The sequence below is a fragment of the Micrasema longulum genome, unplaced genomic scaffold (genome assembly GCF_059751315.1).
Source record: "Micrasema longulum isolate JH-2025_06_02 unplaced genomic scaffold, ASM5975131v1 h1tg001558l, whole genome shotgun sequence".
Taxonomy (NCBI): Eukaryota; Metazoa; Arthropoda; class Insecta; order Trichoptera; family Brachycentridae; genus Micrasema; species Micrasema longulum.
This window is the reverse complement of record NW_028278741.1, coordinates 107951-129597: the sequence shown is the minus strand read 5'-3', so window position 1 is coordinate 129597 and position 21647 is coordinate 107951. Positions and strand designations below refer to the sequence as shown.

At 33.5% G+C, this 21647-nt stretch overlaps 2 protein-coding genes across 7 annotated transcripts in view; one reads left to right on the top strand and one right to left on the bottom strand.

The window, feature by feature from the left end:
- Positions 1–17495, bottom strand: part of LOC148274899 (GDP-L-fucose synthase-like) — a 33052-nt gene extending 15557 nt beyond the window's left edge. For 2 of the 6 annotated variants that reach the window (XR_015824171.1, XM_088236459.1), the window contains exons 1-3: positions 17447–17495; positions 2140–2301; positions 1459–1573 (exon numbers count right to left, since the gene is read on the bottom strand). Coding sequence is in view for 5 of the 6 variants with exons in the window: in XM_088236459.1 (XP_088092585.1) it covers positions 1459–1573; positions 2140–2294 (270 nt within the window). In the remaining variant the exon portion in view is untranslated. Of the gene's footprint in view, positions 1–1458; positions 1574–2139; positions 2302–11232; positions 11317–16395; positions 17145–17271 lie in introns of those variants that run through there. The other 4 variants (XM_088236461.1, XM_088236463.1, XM_088236460.1 and 1 more) reach the window with 4 other exon arrangements.
- Positions 3138–21647, top strand: part of Gmer (GDP-L-fucose synthase-like protein) — a 47812-nt gene continuing 29302 nt past the window's right edge. The window contains exon 1 of the mRNA XM_088236467.1: positions 3138–3219. The gene's annotated coding sequence lies outside the window, so the exon portion shown is untranslated. The remainder of the gene's footprint in view (positions 3220–21647) is intronic.

Sequence of the window (21647 nt, the reverse complement as noted above, 5' to 3'; positions counted from 1 at the left end):
TAAGTACGTATAAAAGAGTTCATTGATAGAAAGACTAGAAAAGTAAAAGTCTTGAAGAAAAGATATATTCAAGGTAGTTTCGAATTTTAAAAAAAGGGAATTAAAAGTCTACCAACAAGACGGCAAAAAGTCCTAGATAACGATGGAGATTATATAATCGATTAAAAATAAAATTGTTTATTTATTTAACTTTTTGTACATAATGTTATTTGTGCATTGGCGGGCTTATTGCCAAATGGCAATTTTTTCCAACCAACCAATAAAATAAAAGTTTTATTTTTATAATTCAAGTTACAGAACATATTCAATAGAAAAAAAAGATTAAAAAGCTAAGGATATATAAAAATAGAAATAAACGTAATAAATTACCTTAAATCAAAACTATTACTCAATGGGAAAAAGTAAAAATAAAAAAAGAGGAAAGGAGGGGAGATTAAGGAAGAGAAAGGAGATGTTTCTTCAGACGTGATTTCGAGTCCTGGTCCCATCCCTGATGTATGGGAGCGAAGTATGGACTTGGAAAAACAGGGATGAAGGTAGGCTGAATGCTGTCGAAATGCGATCTTTCAGGCGAATGTGTGGTAAAACTATGTACGATAGATGCACAAATGTTGAGATCCGTACATTATGTAAGGCTGAGACAAGCATTATCGACAAAATCAAGAAAGGAGCTCTGCGCTGGTTTGGACATGTAGAACGAATGGACAGCGAGAGAACGGCTAAGAATGTTTACAATGCGAATGTTGATGGATGCAGAAATAGAGGAAGACCGAGAAAGATATGGCATGACCAAATCCAACAAATACTTAAAGATGGACATGTCAAAAGTCGGAATAATCGGCGCGCGTGCATGAGAAGATGTGTGAATGTAGAGGAAGCGAGATCTGTATGCAAAGATAGAGTGTTGTGGCGTTATATCCTCTCTGCCTACCCTTACGGGGAAACGGCGTGATGGTTTGTTTGTTTGTTTTATAATGTAGTAACATCTTTGATGGTGGATGGGAGATGATTCCACAGTCGAGCCGCATGGACACATATGAGTTAGAGAAGAAAGAGGAATTGTGGATGGGTATTAAAAGAGAGCCTTTAGATTAAGAACGAAGAGGTAAACCATGAACTGATAAGCGTCGACGCAGGTATATAGGAGCGTCAGGACTATGAAGTACATTGAACAGAAGTGAGAGGGAGTGATAGTCTCTTCGCTGTCTAATTTTGAGCCATTTCAGTTGCCTACGATAATCAGAAATGTGGTCATATAAGACGTAGTTAAATTAGTTTTTTTGTTGCCACTCAAATAATTGATCTGTTATGGGTACACCTAATATTTACCATCGGCGTATCTAAACAGTTTTGTTTTTTTGATGAATTGTTTATAATGGGAACTAGATCCATCCAGAATCAATAATTTGCTAAAAGTTACGTTATTTTAATTTTAACAATACGTATAATTTATAATACCAAAAAATCCAAGTTGTTGGTTAGATGATAGTAGACTCCTCCGACCATTGCTGCTAAATGAATCACGTGAGTTGGTTTGTGCTTTTGAAAAAGAGCTTCAGTTTCTTTTTTGTCCCTGGAATTAAAATAAAATGATGAAAATCAACTCCACATGTCCAGAACATATCCAAATCTGAGCAAAATTTTAGAGAAATCAACAGATTGCTTATTTTAACCAAACATTTGTGTTATGATTTATTTATTTCTTACCAAGCAACATTACCCGGCGACTTCACGAATGTGCGCGGCAAAAGTGAGGCATAGTGGGGGAATTATTGGACACAGTCCATGTATTACGTAAAATATGGTAAAAATGTTTACGACTACTGTTTTTGACAGTCATTACGAATTACGATGACGTCACACAAACTTATAAATGTTGTGGATTAAATCAATTTTTTTTAAAAATAATTAATTAAGTGTGGATAAACAACCATGGTAAAAAAAAAAATATTACGTCGCTAATTACCACGTCGATAGTCATTTGTGATTGAGCTACACGTTAGTGAGTTGCGCAACCTTTCTTCCGCAACAATACAGTCCACCATCTCACAATGTATTTTCACACCTCGTGCTCTCCTTAACATGGCTTTCGATGCCGAATTACATCAAACTGAAAATTAATCAAACTAAATAACGTACATTAAATTAGCATCTTTGGACCCCACGAAGATCCAGGTCTCGCTGGCGACTTTTGGACATCCCCTTCTTTTCTCTTCTTCCACAACAGACTGGATGGCTTTGCCTACCAACCCTGATCCTCCAGTCACCAGAATGACTTTCTTGCTGCCTTCCATGTCTCAACTAGAAAGAGAAAAATTTTATACAGTTATGACACCAATATTTGAATTTGTCCAAATGCCTGCAGACTAGCTGGATTTCCTCCCTAGGGAGTTATTCATATTGTTCCGGACGCGCATGAATGCCCATAGGAACGGCCACGTTGGCCGTATTATTTGTATACAAGGTTTATGTTGCTATCAATAAATATAGGGCCCGGCATAGCTGTAAGTCGAGTGCTGAACCCTTAATAAAGACGCAGTTGTCACTTGCGGGTTCGGCCTCGACCTATGCCGGGAAAATATATAGAAATTTGTGCGATATACTGTCGATATTTGTTTGACATTATTATGTATTGTTGTAATATTCATATGCTTGTTGTGATTTGGTTACACGTGCCTCGCTCGTCGTGGCTAGTAGCGAAATGGCCCGCGCGCGCATAACGCGCCCGTATTTACGCCGCTCGTGGCTACTGCGGGGCCGGCAGTGGTGGGGATAGCCCACCCGCGCCGCCTCGAGCCAATCTGCGCGGCGCTACGGGGCAACTCGTCTAGCGCGGCGAGCGACGCTTTATAAGCCGTGTAACTCGAATGAATAAATTAGTTCTCTACTGTCCTCCGACACGAGTGTTTTATTTCTGTGCTGTGCTCCCGAGTCCGCCGCCGCCTCCCGCTCTCTCTTCGCTCCTTGCTGTGGCCGCCGCCTTGATCGCTCCGACTGCGCTCGCCTCTTTTTACCACTTGGACCGGGTGGAAAGTCCTTTTCAGGACTACTGAGGTTGACCTAGCTTTCGGTGCTTTCATCGCCGCGTGCCGGGTTCCCAGGCCTCCCGTTTACGCCGGGTGGGCCGATTGCGAGGAACCAGGAAGACGAAGCCGCGCCGACCCCCCACGATATTGAGGGCTGTCGGATACACATATTTAAATTAATTGCAACAGAGAGGTAAAACATTATTGAGAAGGGAATATGGAAGTCGAGGCATTTACAGGTCTTATGACCTGTCATTTATTTATTTTATTTTATTTATTCATATTTTTCTCTTACAAACTATAATTAATAATAAAAATAATGTGACCTCACTGGGGTTACCCGTGCCGAGGACACTTAACAATATACTTTTTTGAAATGTTTTTACATTTGAGAATAAACAAAGAAGAATTACTTAATAAAAAGAGATAATTAACAAAATATTCACAGTTTTAAAAACAAGGTATATATGTACATCTATATTATTTATATTACGAAACGCACAATGAAAATAACAAAAACCTAACATAAGCTATACACTTGTAGAGCAGTTGATTCAATATTGGTATGGGCGAATGAGACAATCCATTTTACTTCTATCTAGCTCCACTATCCATTTTTTATAGCCTTTTTAAACATTTTCTCATTACTAATTGTTTTAATAGATAGTGTTAGGTTTAGATTATAGATTTTAATTGAAGTTCTTAATAATGTTTACATTACTTGTTATATTTATATAATTTCTCTAACGTTTTTCTTTGTTGTTTTCCCATTGAGTAATAGTTTTGATTTAAGGGAATTTATAAACAAATAAGTTTATTTCTATTTTATATACTTTTAGCTTTTTAATATTTTTTTTCTATTGAATATGTTCTGTAACTTGAATTATAAAAATAAAACTTTTATTTTATTGGTTGGTTGGAAGAAATTGCCATTTGGCAATAAGCCCCCCAATGTACAAATAACATTATGTACAAAAAGTTAAATAAATTATTTTTTCTTTTATATTTTCTGTTCGTGTTTACCTTCTTAAATAAAAATAAATACAAAAAAAATAATTAAAATCCTTACCTGTGTTCAGTAATTAGAGCAATGCGTTTAATTCTGCAGCGTTTGCTAAACTGGCATTTAAAGCTAGTATTAAAATTGATCGCGATAAGTTTTCACTATAAAATGTGAAGTGTTGTCGTAAAAAAGGTTAAAAAATGAATTCATTTAGAATGTATATAACACGATTCAATAATAAAACAATATTCCAAGGTGACTCGTGCAGTGTTTATTATAATATTTAGTTTTTTATTGTTTAAAAACATAATTATGTTGTTATTTTATGTAATATGTAATAATTTTTGTATGGCTACATAAGCTCTTTAACCTATGTTTAGAGGAGAAATACACTCCCCCGGATTGGAGGAGAGCTGTTGTTATGCCTCTATACAAGGGAAAAGGCTCTAGGGTGGACTGCGGAAACTATAGAGCTATCAGCCTTTTGAGCGCTGTTGGAAAGATTTATGGCAGATTTTGTCTCAAAAGGTTCCTCTCTAGCAAGCCTGTTTCAACCGGTTAATATCAAATAAAGGCGTCACCCGGTCACCAGGAGATAACAGACAGATCTCTCATAATATGGACTCCAGAAATCAATTCAGAACACATAATATTGGAGTTTTACCTACCATTAAAACTCTTATTATGTTTCTATTGATTTCTGGAGTCCAGGTAACACCTACCCGGTGCATTATGAGCTTTATGAAAAAACAAAATCCATGGATGACCGGGATACCAAATTGGCGGAAACGGACAGAGCGAACATAGATTAAGACATTGACCCAGGAATAGACGATACGAAATCACAGACAACGGGAAAGAAAATGAACGCTTCTCTTGAGAGAGTAAGAAAAGTGACTAAAGACAGAGTTTAGGATATACAAAGTGGATTTATGAATGGAAGAGGATGTATGGATCAAATATTTGCTCTGCGGAATATGACAGAAAAGTTTCCAGAAACTTTTCTGCGCATTTGTCGATCTGCAAAAGGCATTTGACAGAGTTGACAGAGAGAAATTGTGGAAGGTTTTATCGGAGTATGGAGTAAATGGTAACCTGACGAGGGCTATCGCGTCACTGTATAAGGACAGCACAGCATGTGTAAAGGTGAATGGGTCATTCACATCGTGTTTTAATATTCCGAAATGAGTCAAACAGGGATGTGTAATGTCACCATGGTTGTTCAACATATACATCGATAACTGAATGAAAGAACTGAAAGATTTAAGAATGGGAGCAAAAATGAGTGGTACAACTGTTTACTGTATTCTGTATGCGGATGATGCCGTGCTTCTTGCTAGCTGCAAAGAAGACCTTCAATTCTTGGTAACAAAAGTCTACGATGTATGCAAGAAAAGCGATTTGCTTATGAATGTTGATAAATCGAAAGTGATGGTTTTTGAAAGGGATGAAAATATAACTAAATGTGAGGTAAGCGTGAACGGAGATATTCTTAATCAGGTAGAAGAATTTGTGTACCTGGGAAGTATGTTTACTAGGGACGGAAAGGCCGAGAAAGATATTGAAAGGAGGGTGAGTGCCGGGAACAGGGTGAACGGTGCACTAAAATCTACTTTGGCAAACAAATGTTTATCTCAGGAGGCTAAACTAGCAGTTCACAACGGAGTTCTAGTTCCAACTCTAATGTATGGGAGCAAAGTATGGAATTGGAAAAATGATGATGACAGTAGGTTGAATGCTGTTGAAATGCGATCCCTCAGGCGAATGTCTGGTAAAACGATGTATGATAGGTGCACAAATGTCGAGATCCGTGAAGTGTGTAAGGGTGAGACATGCATTATTGACAGAATCAAGAAAGGGGTGCTGCGTTGGTTTGGACATGTAGAGTGAATGGACAGCGAAAGAACGGCTAAAAGGATCTACGATGCAAATGTTGATGGATGCAGAAAACGAGGAAGACCGAGAAAGACATGGCACGATCAAGTCCATCAAATACTTGAAGATAGACATGTCAAAAGTAGGACGTGCGTGCATGAGAAGATGTATGAATGTAGAGGAAGCGAGGTCTGTATGCCAAGATAGAGTGTTATGGCGTTCTATCCTCTCTGCCTACCCCTACAGGGAAACGGCGTGATGGTTTGTTTGTTTGTTTGTATTTTATGTTTATGTTACGAATCTGCAAAAAGTCCATGAACTTATCAATTCAAAATACACTCGTTTTTTTAAATATTTTTTTGTTTGAAGTTTTATTTATCAACCCTTACGGATTATAACATTCATTTTACAAAAATAATACATAATTTTAATTGCAACTCTGTCGTTGATAATAATATTTTTTACATCTTTTGAAAAGTTTGTCTGAGTCTTTTGTTTAATTTTGTCTGGTAGTTGATTGTATAATTTCAGTCCCAATGCCTCGATTATGAACGCTATCTTAATATGTATACATCGAGACGGTATAGTTAACTTCTGTACTATCTGTATCTTACCTCGGTATGTTCTACCTACTTGCCATATCGACATCATATGATCGAAACAAGCCAATGGAATGACCGCAAACAATTACTCCGCGTTCCTTACGTCATTAACATTTAAAATAGTTCTCATTTTTATTTTGAATAGGCTTCTGTATTAAATAGTGCTCACTTCAAAGCGATTATAAACTCCAATAAATCCCAATTCAAGCAAAAAATACTCGCTTGAACATTAATTTTGCATGACTTTTGGAAATCACCTAGACGGTACACTTAACGATCGTCTGTATGTATCTACCGATCTGTACCGATCGACTACAAAGCCGGCTGCTATAACGTCTCAATACATACACTCGAAAAGTAAAACAGATGGAAAAAATGTAATAACTAAATTATTTTTTTAGAGTGGTAACTTTGTGGCGCATATAATCTGTGTCTGACGCCTAGATACTCTTATGTGTTAATAGGAGAAAACCTAGCGACATTATTTCCACATCTAGGAGTTCGTTTTATTAAAGTGACAGTTTTGTCGGAACTCAATTCGACTTCAAACTACCATTTAGCCATTTGTAGGCAGAGAGAATGGACCGCCACACACGTCTATCCTGGCATACATTCCTAGCTTCTTCCACATTCATACATCGTGTCATATCTTGTCTTGTCATGTATCCCTTCGGTTCTGCCTGCTTTTGACATGACCAGACTTAAGATTTTGGTTTATCTGATCATGCCACTTCTTCCTCGGTCGTCCTCGTCTCATGCTGCCGTTCATTTTCGCTATATAAAGTATATATACCTACTAGGCAACGCCTGAAAACAATTTTCCAATTTTTATACTTCTTCTTTTACCAGGTAGTATTTCAACAATATTTGATTATATCCAAATGCTTGCAGACTGGCTGGATTTCCTTCCTGGGAAGTTGCTTATATTAAAATTTATTTCAACAGAGAGGGAAAACAGTTTTGAGAAGGGAATTTGGAAGGTGATTTGATTCAGCCGGATGAATCTCACCCACGTGCCAAAGATTTCAGCTCTTTTGCTTCACAAAAGTCAACAGATGGAAGAGTCGAGGAAATGTGGATGTTCAAACATGGGCAGAATGGTGAATTTTACACAGTGTGTAAAGTGGCCACTTAAACCAGCCAATGACAGGTCATAAGCCCTGTAAATGCCTAGACTTCCATATTCCCTTCTCAAAAATGTTTAACCTTTCTGTTGAAATAAATTTAAATAGTAACAACTCCCGAGGGAGTAAATCCAGCCAGTCTGCAAGCATTTGGACTTAATCAAACATTGTTAAAACACATAAAACTTGCTCGTAAAATGCTATTGAAATACGATATCTCTGTGGTAGATCGACGATAAAATTAAGACCTGATAAAACGATTCTTGCCAAAACAAGATTATGGAGACGTGATAAAAATAGTAATTGCATGGATTCCTGTGTCAATCCATATAAAAATGTATAACCCTGTAGCTCAATCACAAATAACTATCGACGTGCTAAGAAGCGACGTGAAAACAAATTCTCACCGCGCTTGTTTATCGTATTCGCGGTCACAATGGAACATCCGTGAACACCTAATATTTTATTTTTATTCATAAATTTCACAAGAAGTACATATTTTGAAAATTTTTAAACATATCTACTTTTACACATCTAGTAAATGTTATCACTGTAACTCTTTTAAAAAGAGACTAACTCTTGTGCGTGGAGAGTGACTTACACTGTTTTAGTTGTTTATTTATTTGGGTTTATATAATTTTAAATACGAGTACATGAAAAGAAAAATAAAAACATAGGATGTATAAAGAAAAAACATAAAACAAAAATACATTCATACTAATTAAAATTTAATGTTGTTTTTACACGAGTTCGAAAAATTTCTTTTGATTAACTTTAAATTTATTTATTGATATATTATTTTTAATAGTTTTTAGTTCATTAAGAATATTATTATAGTTTCTTACACCTTTGAATACAAAGCTAAGTATGGAATTCAGTAATTTTAATATTATGTTGGTATCTGATTTGACTTATTTATTTCAAATTCATTTATTTTTATTTTTTTATACATTTGTATAATATAATTTATTTTAAAAAGAGTGTCTACTGTATGAACCTTAAATAGTTTATACAGACTTTCCGTATTGAATGTTGAGGGTTTCTTTAAAATTACTTAAATAATAAATTACTATTTTAAAAAGGTTTAATATATTGCCATAAGCACCACCCCATCCTACAATACCATATTGTAACAAAGATTGTACAATTGAGTAATAAGCTATTTTTAAATGATTGATTTTTAAAATATTTCTTAATCTAATAAATATGTGTATACATTTTCTAATTCGTTTAACTAGTTCACTGATATGGTCTTTCTATTAAAAATTTTGGTCTATGTATACACCGAGATATTTAATTGTATCTGTTGTATCAAGTACTGAACATGTGAGATCGCAGTTAGTTTTGTTGCAATTGCTTTAGTGAATAATTATTTTTACTACTGAATCTCAATTTGTTTTGTTAATAAAAAATGGGATGATTTTTGTCTTTTCCGTATTTAAAGATAATATATTTTTGTCAAACCATAATTTCAATTTATTTATAACGTCATTAGCTACTAATTTACTGAGTTCAAGTTAACTCCCTCAACTAAAAGAACCGTATCATCGGCATATGATATTATTTTTGAGTTTAAATTATTGACATAGAGAATAAATGAAAGCAGACCTATCACCGTACCCTATTATGTAAAAATATATATATATATATATAAAGTTATAATATATATAAATATATATATTACAACTATTCTGCACATTTGTCGATTTGCAAAAAGCGTATGATAAAGTAGATAGAATGAAATTGTGGGGCGTGTTGGAAAAGTATGGAGTAAACAATAAACTTATACGTGCAGTATCGTCTCTCTATGAGGAGAGTTCAGCGTGTATAAGAGGTAATGGGGGATTTACATCTTGGTTTGCGATCTCAAAAGGCGTGAAACAGGGATGTGTAATGTCACCATGGTTGTTTAATCTATACATGGACAACTGTATGAAAGAGATAGAATATATGGGTATTGGAGCAAAAATGGATAATTTTTCAGTAAACTGCTTGTTGTATGCTGACGATGCAGTTCTGTTAGCAAGCAGCAAGGCTGATTTGCAGCAAATAGTCTATAGAATGTATGATGTATGCCTGGAGAGCGAATTGGCGATGAAAGAAAGTAAGTCAAAAGTGATGGTATTTGAAAGGGATAGCGAGGTTACTGACTGCATAAAAAATGTAAACAACGAATGTCTCGAGCAAGTAGAAGAATTCGTGTATCTGGGAAGCATGTTTTCAAGAGATGGAAGAGTAGAAAAAGATGTTAAAAGAAGAGTGAATGCGGGCAACAAAATGAACGGAGCACTAAGCACAGTAATTTCTAATTAAAATGTGTCAGTCGAAGCTAAACTGGCAGTGCACAACGGAGTTTTAGTCCCAACACTTATGTATGGAAGTGAAACATGGAACTGGCAGAGGAAGGATGAAAGACGAGTGAACGCGGTTGAAATGCGATCTCTTAGACAAATGTGTGGGAAATCAACGTATGACAGGGTTACGAATGATGAAATCAGGCGAGAGTGTAAATCTGAATCAAGTATAATTGAAAAGATTAAGAAAGGGTATCTGAGATGGTTTGGTCACGTAGAACGAATGGACGACGAAAGAATGGTAAAACCAGTATATGTGGCGAAAATGAATTGTAAGGAAGACGTGGCATGATCAGATATACCAAAATCTTAAGTCTGGACAAAAGCAAACAGAACCGAAGGGCATGTATGACAAGATGTATGAATGTGGAAGAGGCTAGGATTGTATGCCAGGATAGATGTGTGTGGCGGTTCATTCTCTCTGCCTACCCCTACGGGGAAATGGCGTGATGGTAGTAGTAGTAGTAGTATATTAACAAATTACAACAGGGATGGAGAATACCTTAAATAAGGGAATATGGAAGTCAAGGCATTTACAGGGCTTATTATGACCTGTCATTGGCTGGTTTAAGTAGCCACTTTACACACTGTGTAACATTCACCATTCCAGTCTTTTGTCTACGAACATTTGGACAAACTCAAATATTGTAATAAAACCAACTGGTCCAAGAAGAAGTTTAAAAATTGAAAATTGTTTTTCAGGCGTTGCCTAGTATGGGAAATAATTCAGTCTGATGAATCTCTTCACAACAATAAGGGTTTCAGCTCTTTAACTTCACTAAAATCAACAAATGGAACAATTAAAGAAATGTGGATGTTCAAACATAGGCAAAATTGTGAACGTTACACAGTGTGTAAAGTTGCCACTTAGACCAGCCAATGACAGGTCATATGCCCTGTAAATGCCTTGTTTTCCATATTCCCTTATTTAAGGTATTCTCCATCCCTGTTGTAATTTGTTAATCTTAATGACTCCCGAGGGGGTAAAATCCAATCTTTTGTCTACGAACATTTAAATTAGAGTATTAAATAGATCACAGTGAGTACTTAATTAAATAATACATAAATAAATAATGAAAAAACATAAAACTTGCTCGTAAAATGCTCCTGAAATTCTGTTAGAAAAAATATTTTTGCAGTCAATCACGAATAATACCTTTTCTTTTTATCAGACTACAGCCTTAATATTTTGTGAAACTGTTGGGCAGTCTAAAAACAATGCCTTTTTAAGTGTCGAATAAAATTTACCTTGCGATTGTTCCAAAACCTATCGAACTTTTAATATATTTTGAATAAATATATTTCTACCGAAAACCCGTGGTCTATGTTGGACCACTCACAAAACAAGTACTGAATAAATGTGCTTTGCAATTTCATTAATCGTGAATGGTGATGAATCGGTATCAAATGATAATTCACACATAATGCAGGTAACCTCCTACAACACGATAGATTGTAGGGCGGAAACAGCGATTTTTATATTATGTATTTATTTTTAATTGATTTATTTATTTATTGATACATTTTATCATAAATACAATTTTTATGTTCACTTTACCCAACTAACAAGGGTACATACCCCGTTCCAAGCTAGGCAATTACATTATAAAATATGATAAATAGATAAACTAACTGTATTACAAAATAAATCCTTTAGAATCATTTTGAAAAAAAACAGATATACGAGGGTAAAGTCGATGGTAAATGAAATGAAATTATTAACAAATAAACAAAGAATATTTTACAATACAATGATATTTGTTCATAAAATTATAAACTCTAATAAAAAAACAGAGTTTTGGAAAAAAATTGATCGGAACCAGCATGAACACGATCACAATACTAGAGAAAAGAACAAAATTAGACTTCCATTTAGGAAAAAGGTCACAAAATTCAATTTTATTTAAAGCAATTAAAAAGTATTACGAAATGGAAAAAAATATTTATGAAGAAAAAAACATATCAAAATTTAAAATAATGGTCAAGACATATGTGATAAACAATTTATAAATTAAATATATTTGCAATGTTATTATTAGAACACACATAACAATATGTATGATATGTGTGCCCTACTTTAAGATTTAAATATAAATATATATATATATATATATATAATAGTTTACAAGTTAATAGAAAGCACAGGCTAATAAAAATAACTTACCCGTATACACATTTTGAGACATATACATACACACCATATCAGTGGTGAATGGTGATTTTATTTACAGGTAAGCTATAAAAAATATCATTTATTGTACCTACATAACAGCACACTAAACATTAAAACAAAACTACTCATATACACAGCACTTCTTCGTCCTATCATCACCTACGCCTGCCCCATCTGGGGTACCCCCAATCATATCTATAAACTACAGTCTTTCCAAAACAAAACTCTACGAATCATTCTACAAGCCCCGTGGTTTGTCAGAAACACAATCACACACCGGGACACGAATACGCTAACACTCAACACTTACATAAAAAAACTAGCTACAAAGTTCTTCCAATCTCTGCACCAAAATTCCAACCCTTTAATCGCAGGCCTCGGCCTGCTAGATCCCATAACCGACCCCCTTAATCTCCGACCGATATCCATCATTTACCCAACCCCTCCCGTCCCCTGATATACGGAGAAAAGAGGTAAAAAAATATATAAAAAATACTTTTTTGATTTCTTAAATTTAAAATGTATTAAAAAAAAAAAACTTCTTTCTTTTATAATATTTCTTTAAAAGATAACCAAATAAGTAAATAAAAAAATATATATATTTATCAGCCCACCATCAAAAGACCTATGAGGCACCCCGTATATCGGGGACAATACAACCCATCCCAAAGCCATGACTCACCATAGACTATGGAGGTGTGAGGGCAACCCTCGGAACTCCATTATGATACATGATACACACCTACATAGGAGGTACATAATATAATGTAAGTAATATATACCATAAATTGATATTTTTCTATGGTTCTGTGGGATATAACAACTCTCATCCATGAAATCAACTCAAACGATCTAACTTCGTTATATATTATATAGATATATTATCCATTACTTTAATATATAATTCATAAAAAATAAATAAAAAATACCTCCATGAATTCAGTCGATATTAGGTATTCAATTGAAATATCAACTGGCCGAATTGTTCTAGTAATTAATAGTGCTAAAAACGGCCGCGTGGAGCGCTATATGTCCTGCAATATGATGCATGAAAGTAATTATGGTCTTATGTCAAAAGTACCATCTCAAAGAAAAATAGTCCTTAAGAAACAATGTTTGAAATACTGTTTTCCTAATCGAGAATCTTCAAATAATTTGTGTAATCTGTAAGTTTAATCTAGGAGAAAAACCCGCACTGGGGTTAATACATTCAAAATATAGTATACTTATTTGAATGAAAAAATAACCTGGAATAATCGGCTAGTTTCTTGGCTCACCACAGGCGCTGGGCGCGTTTTATTGAAATTTATATTTATATTAGGATAAAAATACAAACGGTGAAAATGATTTAAAATAAATGTTCATTATTTATTTGTTTTTCTGTCAATAAAGTTACAATAGAACATTATCAAAGATAGTCAAATATAATGGTAAGCTGCGCATAATCGCTTCTATACACGGTTCGCCCATGACACATACACATGCACACGTAGGTATTTATACATACATATACCTATATATACACACATATATACATACACACACATATACACACACCCATGCGCATGCACATACATACATTCATAAATCATAGACAATTTATTTGATAAAATGCGAAACTTCATGATTGCCATTTGTAGATATATATATTCTTATTTTAATATTTTATTTTTGACATCCAGTAAGCATCTCTTCTTGCCAACTCAATAGTGTTGTCTCGATGCCAGAACAGTGTTGACCCCTTCACTTAGTATCAGATCCCTATTGGAGTATCTTGTATTATGGTTGTGGTTGACGCTTGAATATTTGTCTCTATTTATGTATGTGACCACTACCGTTCTCAATAAATACTGTTGAATTGAACGTTAATATTATATATATATATTTATGTATATATATATATATATATATATATACTAACTGACTCGACAGACGTTGTTGCAAAAATTTTCATGTCGTTTTTATGTTATTGTTTTATTAGTATAGGGCTACTTATTATCCAAAGATAAAAAATCTCCGTCTTAGAACAGACTGAGCCATGTTAGATGGAGACTATCATAAACAGAGAACACTCCGTTTTCATTTTACATTAATTAGTTTTAAATAGATTCTCTGTTATTAAGTATGTATACTATTTTTTTTTGCAATAAATTTATAAAATAAAAAAACAAATACTATAGCTGTGATCTTACAATAGAACAAAATAAAATTGCGATTGATTCAATATTTTGAAAATGCTGAGTATTCACTCTTGTACAAGCATTACTACTACCCATTCTAGATTACGCTGATGTTTCCATGACTGATTTAAGCTGTGAGCAACTCGATAAACTTGAACGACTTCAGAATACATGCATAAGGTACATTTTTGGTCTTAGGAAATATGACCACATTTCTGATTATCGTAGGCAACTGAAATGGCTCAAAATTAGACAGCGGAGAGACTATCACTCCCTCTCACTTCTGTTCAATGTACTTCATAGTCCTAACGCTCCTATATACCTGTGTGAAAAATTTCAACGCTTATCAGTTCATGGTTTACCTCTTCGTTCTCATTCTCAAGGCACTCTCTTAATACCCATACACAATTCCTCTTTCTTCTCTAACTCGTATAGTGTCCATGCGGCTCGACTGTGGAATCATCTCCCATCCACCATCAAAGATGTTACTACATTATCTCTGTTTAAATCACGTCTGAAGAAACATCTCCTTTCTCTTCCTTAATCTCTCCTCCTTTCCTTTTTCCTCTTTCCTCTTTTTTCCTTTTTCCCATTGAGTAATAGTTTCGATTTAAGGTAATTTATAAACAAATACGTTTATTTCTATTTTTATATATCTTTAAATTTTTAATCTTTTTTTTCTATTGAATATGTTCTGTAACTTGAATAATAAAAATAAAACTTTTATTTTATTGGTTGGTTGGAAGAAATTGCCATTTGGCAATAAGCCCGCCAATGTACAAGTAACATTATGTACAAAAAGTTAAATAAATAAATATTATAAATAACAAAACCTAACATTTGCGTGCCCTCATTGGAGATAATTTCATCGAGAGGTGAGAAAGTATTAAAAATGACACCTAGGTCATTATATTAATAATGGACTTGTTCAATGGCTACATTATTAACTCTTGTGTGGCTGCGATGTCACACTAGTCGACATAGGACACAAAACTTGCTATATCTCTCTTATTTTTTTAAATGATGAATTCGTATGTTTCGTAATCTTCAAATGGACATTATTACACCTGATTTGAAAAGTAAAATTTGTAAAACTATGCTAAATGTTATTACAAAAAATATTTATCCTTGCTACGCAAAGAATGAATGTCCGCTAATTCAGCAACACCTCTATACCGATATCTTATACAAGAGAGAAACGAAGATAGAAGTCATAATAAGGAAGACAAAGACGCTGTTCTGCGGCGTGTTGTCCAAAACAGATTTACTTTCCAGTCTGTTGATGACAGTGATGGGGGACGCACGCGCATAACATGAAAGGCGTATTTGTGATTTTATATTTATTTTGCTATAACAGGGCTAAATTATATGTTTATTCGCATATATTATGGAAAATTAATTATTAAACAGTATAATCTCTATGTTTCTTTTTTTCCAAGTGTCTGAACTTGAGAACAGTCCGTCTTTTGCTAGTGGTAACGCGATGTTACATCACCGCTCGCAAAAGGATTATTTACCACAGTTATTATTAAGTTTTTGTTTTTGTTTTTTGTTTAAAATATTATCTATTATATTTGGGTTATACCCATTATTACCTACGTACACCAGTGGCGAGCGGTGAGTTTTTAAATTGGTAAGCTATGAAAATTCTGATAAAATGTCCATAGCGGTAGTATGGCATATAAAAAACAAGTCTATTTTATATTTAATAAATAATTCCTAACAAATGGCTCCAGCGGCTAATAGTTTCAGTAAAAATATTTTTAATGTAGCACAAACATTTGATTTAAAAAATACAATTTAAAAAAACATAATTACAAAAAAAAATTGGAACCTCCGTGGACTCAAACCCCCGCCTTCATGGTTAGAAAGCAACGACCCAACCGCGCAGCTATATAGCGTTTTGGGCCAAGGGTCGAAAAAGTTATTAATAAACTGGATAATTCATTGGCGCACCAGTGCATCTTTGGTTAAATCAGACTATTATAACTTGTCTTTAAATAAAACACTATTTCTTAATAAATGATAATAATTAAATAATTTTAAAGTATTCCTTACCGAGTACGATAGTTCACCAAACAAAACATAAATTACGTTTTAAGAATCATTGTTTCATCGACTTTTATATCACATTTTTATTCACAAAACGACATAAGTTATACATATTATAATTCTTCATATATATTTATTTTTAACACTATACACTAGTAACGTTTTTATCATAACTCTAACTAAATTTTAAAAGTTTAAATGGATACTGAAGAATAACCTACAATATTCAACTGTCATCGTATGTACAAAAACGTATTACAATAAAAAAACAATTAGCGAATCTTTGTTTTTTTTTAAACCCACTAAAGGATTTATACTATATTATGGATTAAAATATCAATTCGTTTCGATTGAAATATCAATATATTAATTTATTTTAAAGCAAATTTACTTTCAAACTACCGAAACATAAATATGATCAATTACTGTCAATTACTTACTTATTATTGTAACTTTCGTGTTAAGACAAACAAAATATATTCGTTATCTCTTTCTCACACATAACGAGTGCGTAAATTGTCACCTCCCTTAGACTGTCGTAAGTCAAATTGATGTATTTTAAAGAATACTAGCCCTTATGAAAAAGTATTGAAAGACTAAATTGCATTAATGAAAGCTGCAAGATTTTACTGTAATCGCAAGTGTAATTTTTCGAACGAGATTCTAAAGTTTTAGGTTAAAGACGTATTTGAATTAGTGATTTTAAAGTGAGCAGAATAATCTCGTGTAATCCAGTAGTAATAATTTTGGCCAATAGAGGCGCAACTGGTCGCTGTATGGAATAAAGGAATTTATAAATTTACTTACCCAAGAAAAGTAATACATTTTTTTGGTGATGTGTTTTTTTCTAATAATACTACAGTGTTATAAAACATTACTTACGATGTCAAAAAAAATATGGTAAGCTGCATGTAATCGATTATAAGGAGCATTCGCCCCTGGCGTACACTGACATAATAACGGGGTTTATAAATAAGATTTTTTACTATACCATCCTTATTATATCACTATGCCTAGGTGTAATTTTATACCAGGTATGCTTTTTCTCATAACTTACCGTATTGATTGAATTTGAACTACTATTTAATAAACTGAAAAATTTACATTGTTCGAGAGTTCTTTGATGTTTTTAATCCCTAAAGCTCGTATTACATGGGTCGGAAAATGGTACAAGATCTTGTGCCGTTCCTTAAACGTTCTTCTGCCAAATTGTTTGCTGTTTCACACGGAGAAGTCTCTGGATCTAAATTTGTTGCAACAGAGAGGGAAAACATTTGTGAGAAGGGAATATGGAAGTCAAGGCTTTGTCTTTGATAAAAGTACAAAATTAATGATATACAATGCTTTTATACTTTCACACTTTGTATATGAATTAATAATACGGTCGCAATGTAGTAAACAGATGCAAGAATCAATACAAAGAACAATGAATAGAGCATTTAAAGTAACATTTAATTTTAATAAATATACTAGAACCACAGATTTATATAGAATAACAAAAATGCTCAATCTAGAGGAATTGATCTACACAGAAAACATAAAAATGATATTTAAGATGAAAAAAAATAAAATAAAGACAAATATTAAATATAATTTTAACAACAACATACATAAAATAAATACAAGAGCATCAAATAATTTCATTTGCGAACAACCTAGGACCATCTGAAAAAGAAACGGTTTTTTGTATACAGCAATAAATTTTTAAAATTCACTTTCTAATGATCTAAAAAATTTATTTATTTATTTATTCATTTAAAATTACAAAATTAAATATTTATGAACTTATTAAGGCTTTTTAGGCTATGCCCGTGTCAAGCCACAATAAATAACAATAAAAATACATAGTAAAATTAATTAGATCAAATTATAATGACATAGAATCACAATCTAGAAAAAAAGGGAAATGTAATAAATAATCAAATTCCAAAGAATACAATGCAAAAAAGATATTCAGAAATATTTTTTAAAATATAAATGTTACAAATTAAGAATCACACATAATCAAATATACAAAATAGTGGTATCATTAAAATCAACAAAATAATAGTATAATATAGTAGTATTAAAAAAATAAAAAAAAAACACAAAATAAGAGCATGATTTAAATCAACAGAAAAAGAATATGTATATATATAAAAGCATAAAATATACAAAACATATACGTACTTAAAAAACACCTAAATAAAACAGTTCTTACAGCCCGTGTGACGAGTGATATGTGATGTTATTTTATTGAATTTTTATTTAAACTATTGTTATTATATCTAATATCCCCTCATACCAGCATTTTTGCTGATTGGGAATATTTCGAACAAATAAAATATGTAATATAATGTAATATGTAAAGTTTAAAAACCTTGTATTTTGTCATAAATAAATAAATTTATTATGACGTGTCATTGGCTGGTTTAAGTGACCACAAACTTCGTAACATTCACCATTCTGCCCATGTTTAAACATCCACATTTTATCAACTCTCCCATCGGTTGACTTTTGCGAAGTGAAAGAGCTGAAACCTTTATTATGTGGGTGAGATTCATTCGGTTGAACCAATTCACCTACTAGGCAACACCTGAAAGTATTTTTTAAATTTGTATATATTTACAGGATGTTCTTTACACCCTGTCACATCCGAAACCATGATGATCAGTATGGGCAAAAAGACATATTAGCATATTAAAAAAAATATATAGAACGCTGAATTTTTTTTAAATAAAATATTTAAAAAAACAAATGGTTGCTTACTTCTGCAGGGGAGAAGCAAGGTGGGCGTGGCCATGTGGTTGACGGTGTATCAGACTCCCCCCTCCCCTCTCCTCACTTCTTCCTAGCAGAAGTAAGCAACCATTTGTTTTTTAAATATTTTATTTTTGTAAATTTTATTCCTTCTAAAAAAATATTTTAATGTGCCAATATGTCTTCTTGCTCATACTGATCATCGTGGTTTCGGATGTGACCGGATTTAAAGAACACCCTGTATGTAATATACCAGTTAACAGACAAGGACTGGATTCAACTCCCTGGGGAGCTGTTTATATTAACATATTACAACAGAGATGAAGAACATTTAAGAGAAGGTAATATAGAAGTCCAGGCATCTACAAGGCCTATGACCTGTCAATGGCTGGTTTAAGTGGCCACTTTACACACTGTAAAACATTCACCATTCTGCCTATATTTGAACATCTATATTCCTTCAATTCTTTCATCTGTTGATGTTTGTGAAGTTAAAGAGCTGAAACCTTTATTTATGCGGGTGAGATTCATCTAATTGAATTATTTCACCTACATACTAGGCAACTTGATAAATTACCTGGTCCATGAAGAAGTATAGAAATTGAAAAAATAATATTTTCAGGCGTTGCCTAGTATGTAGGTGAAATAATTCAATTAGATGAATCTCACCCGCATAAATTAAGGTTTCAGCTCTTTAACTTCACAAACATCAACAGATGAAAGAATTGAAGGAATATAGATGTTCAAATATAGGCAGAATGGTGAATGTTACACAGTGTGTAAAGTGGCCACTTAAACCAGCCATTGACAGGTCATAAGCCCTGTAGATGCCTGGACTTCTATATTACCTTCTCTTAAATGTTCTTCATCTCTGTTGTGATGTGTTAATATACCAGTTAGTTTGATCGACAATGTTTTGAGTATGTTCATAAGAAGAATGGTGAATTTTTCACAGTGTCAGCCATTTATCAATCGAAAACCGACCCCAAAAATGTTCATGTTTTTCTATCCTGGGCACTCCATAGACACTCCTGGGTTTCCATCCATGACCCACGAGTCCGACGACGTCGTCAGTCCATCTCCTCTGCTGTCTCCCTACTTTCCTTTTACTTCCGTAGGGTCCTGTTTAGTATTCTGGGAGTCCACCTATCGACTTCTTGTCTCGCCACATGATCCGCCCACAGCCATTTTCGTCTTCCCACTCTTTCTGCGATATCGGTCACCATTGTACGGCGTCTTATCTCCTCATTCCTTATTCATTTGTCATGACATTTGTCTTGCCATAGACCGCTGAGTGCACTTAATTTTGTGAACGCCTCTAACAGTGAGTGACATGGTTTCAAGACCGTATGTTGCTGTTGCCTAGCGTCTGACCCAGGGCGGCTACAAACAGCGTCTGTGTTAAGTTAAAAAATTAAATTCACCGACCTGCCTGGCAAGCGTGGGGTTTTAATGCCAAAAACCTCCAAAACCATGATCTTGAATTACTAAACTACAGTGAGTGACAAAAAAAGTCCGCACCCATAAAATCTTGGAAAATTCGATTTGTACTCTTAATGCAATTTTTTTTTTAATAAGTATTTTTAAATTATACCTTAGTTCATGTTTTACCTAAATAATCCTTTTTTGTTTTTTTTATTTATTAAAATGGAACACTATTTGACTGCAAAATTTTGCGCAATATATAAGAATGCACACACATACAAATAAACACAAAATACATCAATTCAATATAAAATAATCTAAAATAAATCCTATTCTACATTTTCCTCGGTATAGCCAAGGCCGAACCCAAAAGTGGATCAAATCGCCTTTATTATGGGTTCAGCCCTTGGCTTTCACATATACCGAGGACCTAAACTAAAAAGAATACAAACAGTTAATACAATATTAGAATGTGGCTTTCATCGCTCCCAGCGCGTCCGGAACAGCAAGGTAGATTTTAATGTATAGTTTATTTTGGCATCAATAACTAATTTCCCGTTTTTGGTGGAGATTTCAAAGTTTTCTTCGAATATTCTCTAATATTTTTTACCGCTGAACTTCTTAATTTGTGTATTACACGACGTAATATTTGAGCCAAATCTTGGACAAGATCTTGTGCCATTTTCCGTCCCATATAAGATTTGTGTTTGTTTATTCAAGTGTGATATGAATTTCTGAAAATGTGTATTATCTGGCAATTTAGTGATTTATTGGGCCACGTTTATTACAGGTGTATCAATTACTCATACTTACATTGATCGTGTCCTCTGTGTCCGGCCTCCAAGGCTCCGACTACAATTGAAAGTCAAAAGGTTGCGCATTCTGACTTTTCTTCATACAAACGTACTCTAGTATTTTCTTCCGGCGAAGAAGCTATAGCTTATAACAAAAAATCAAAATTTAAATATTTCAAACACAATAAAAATTTGTTTCATATTACCCCGATAATTTTTATTCAGTAGGTACTAAAAAATGACAACGATTTTCAATAAAGCTACATTTCCGATTTTTTAAATAACATTTTACTAAATTCA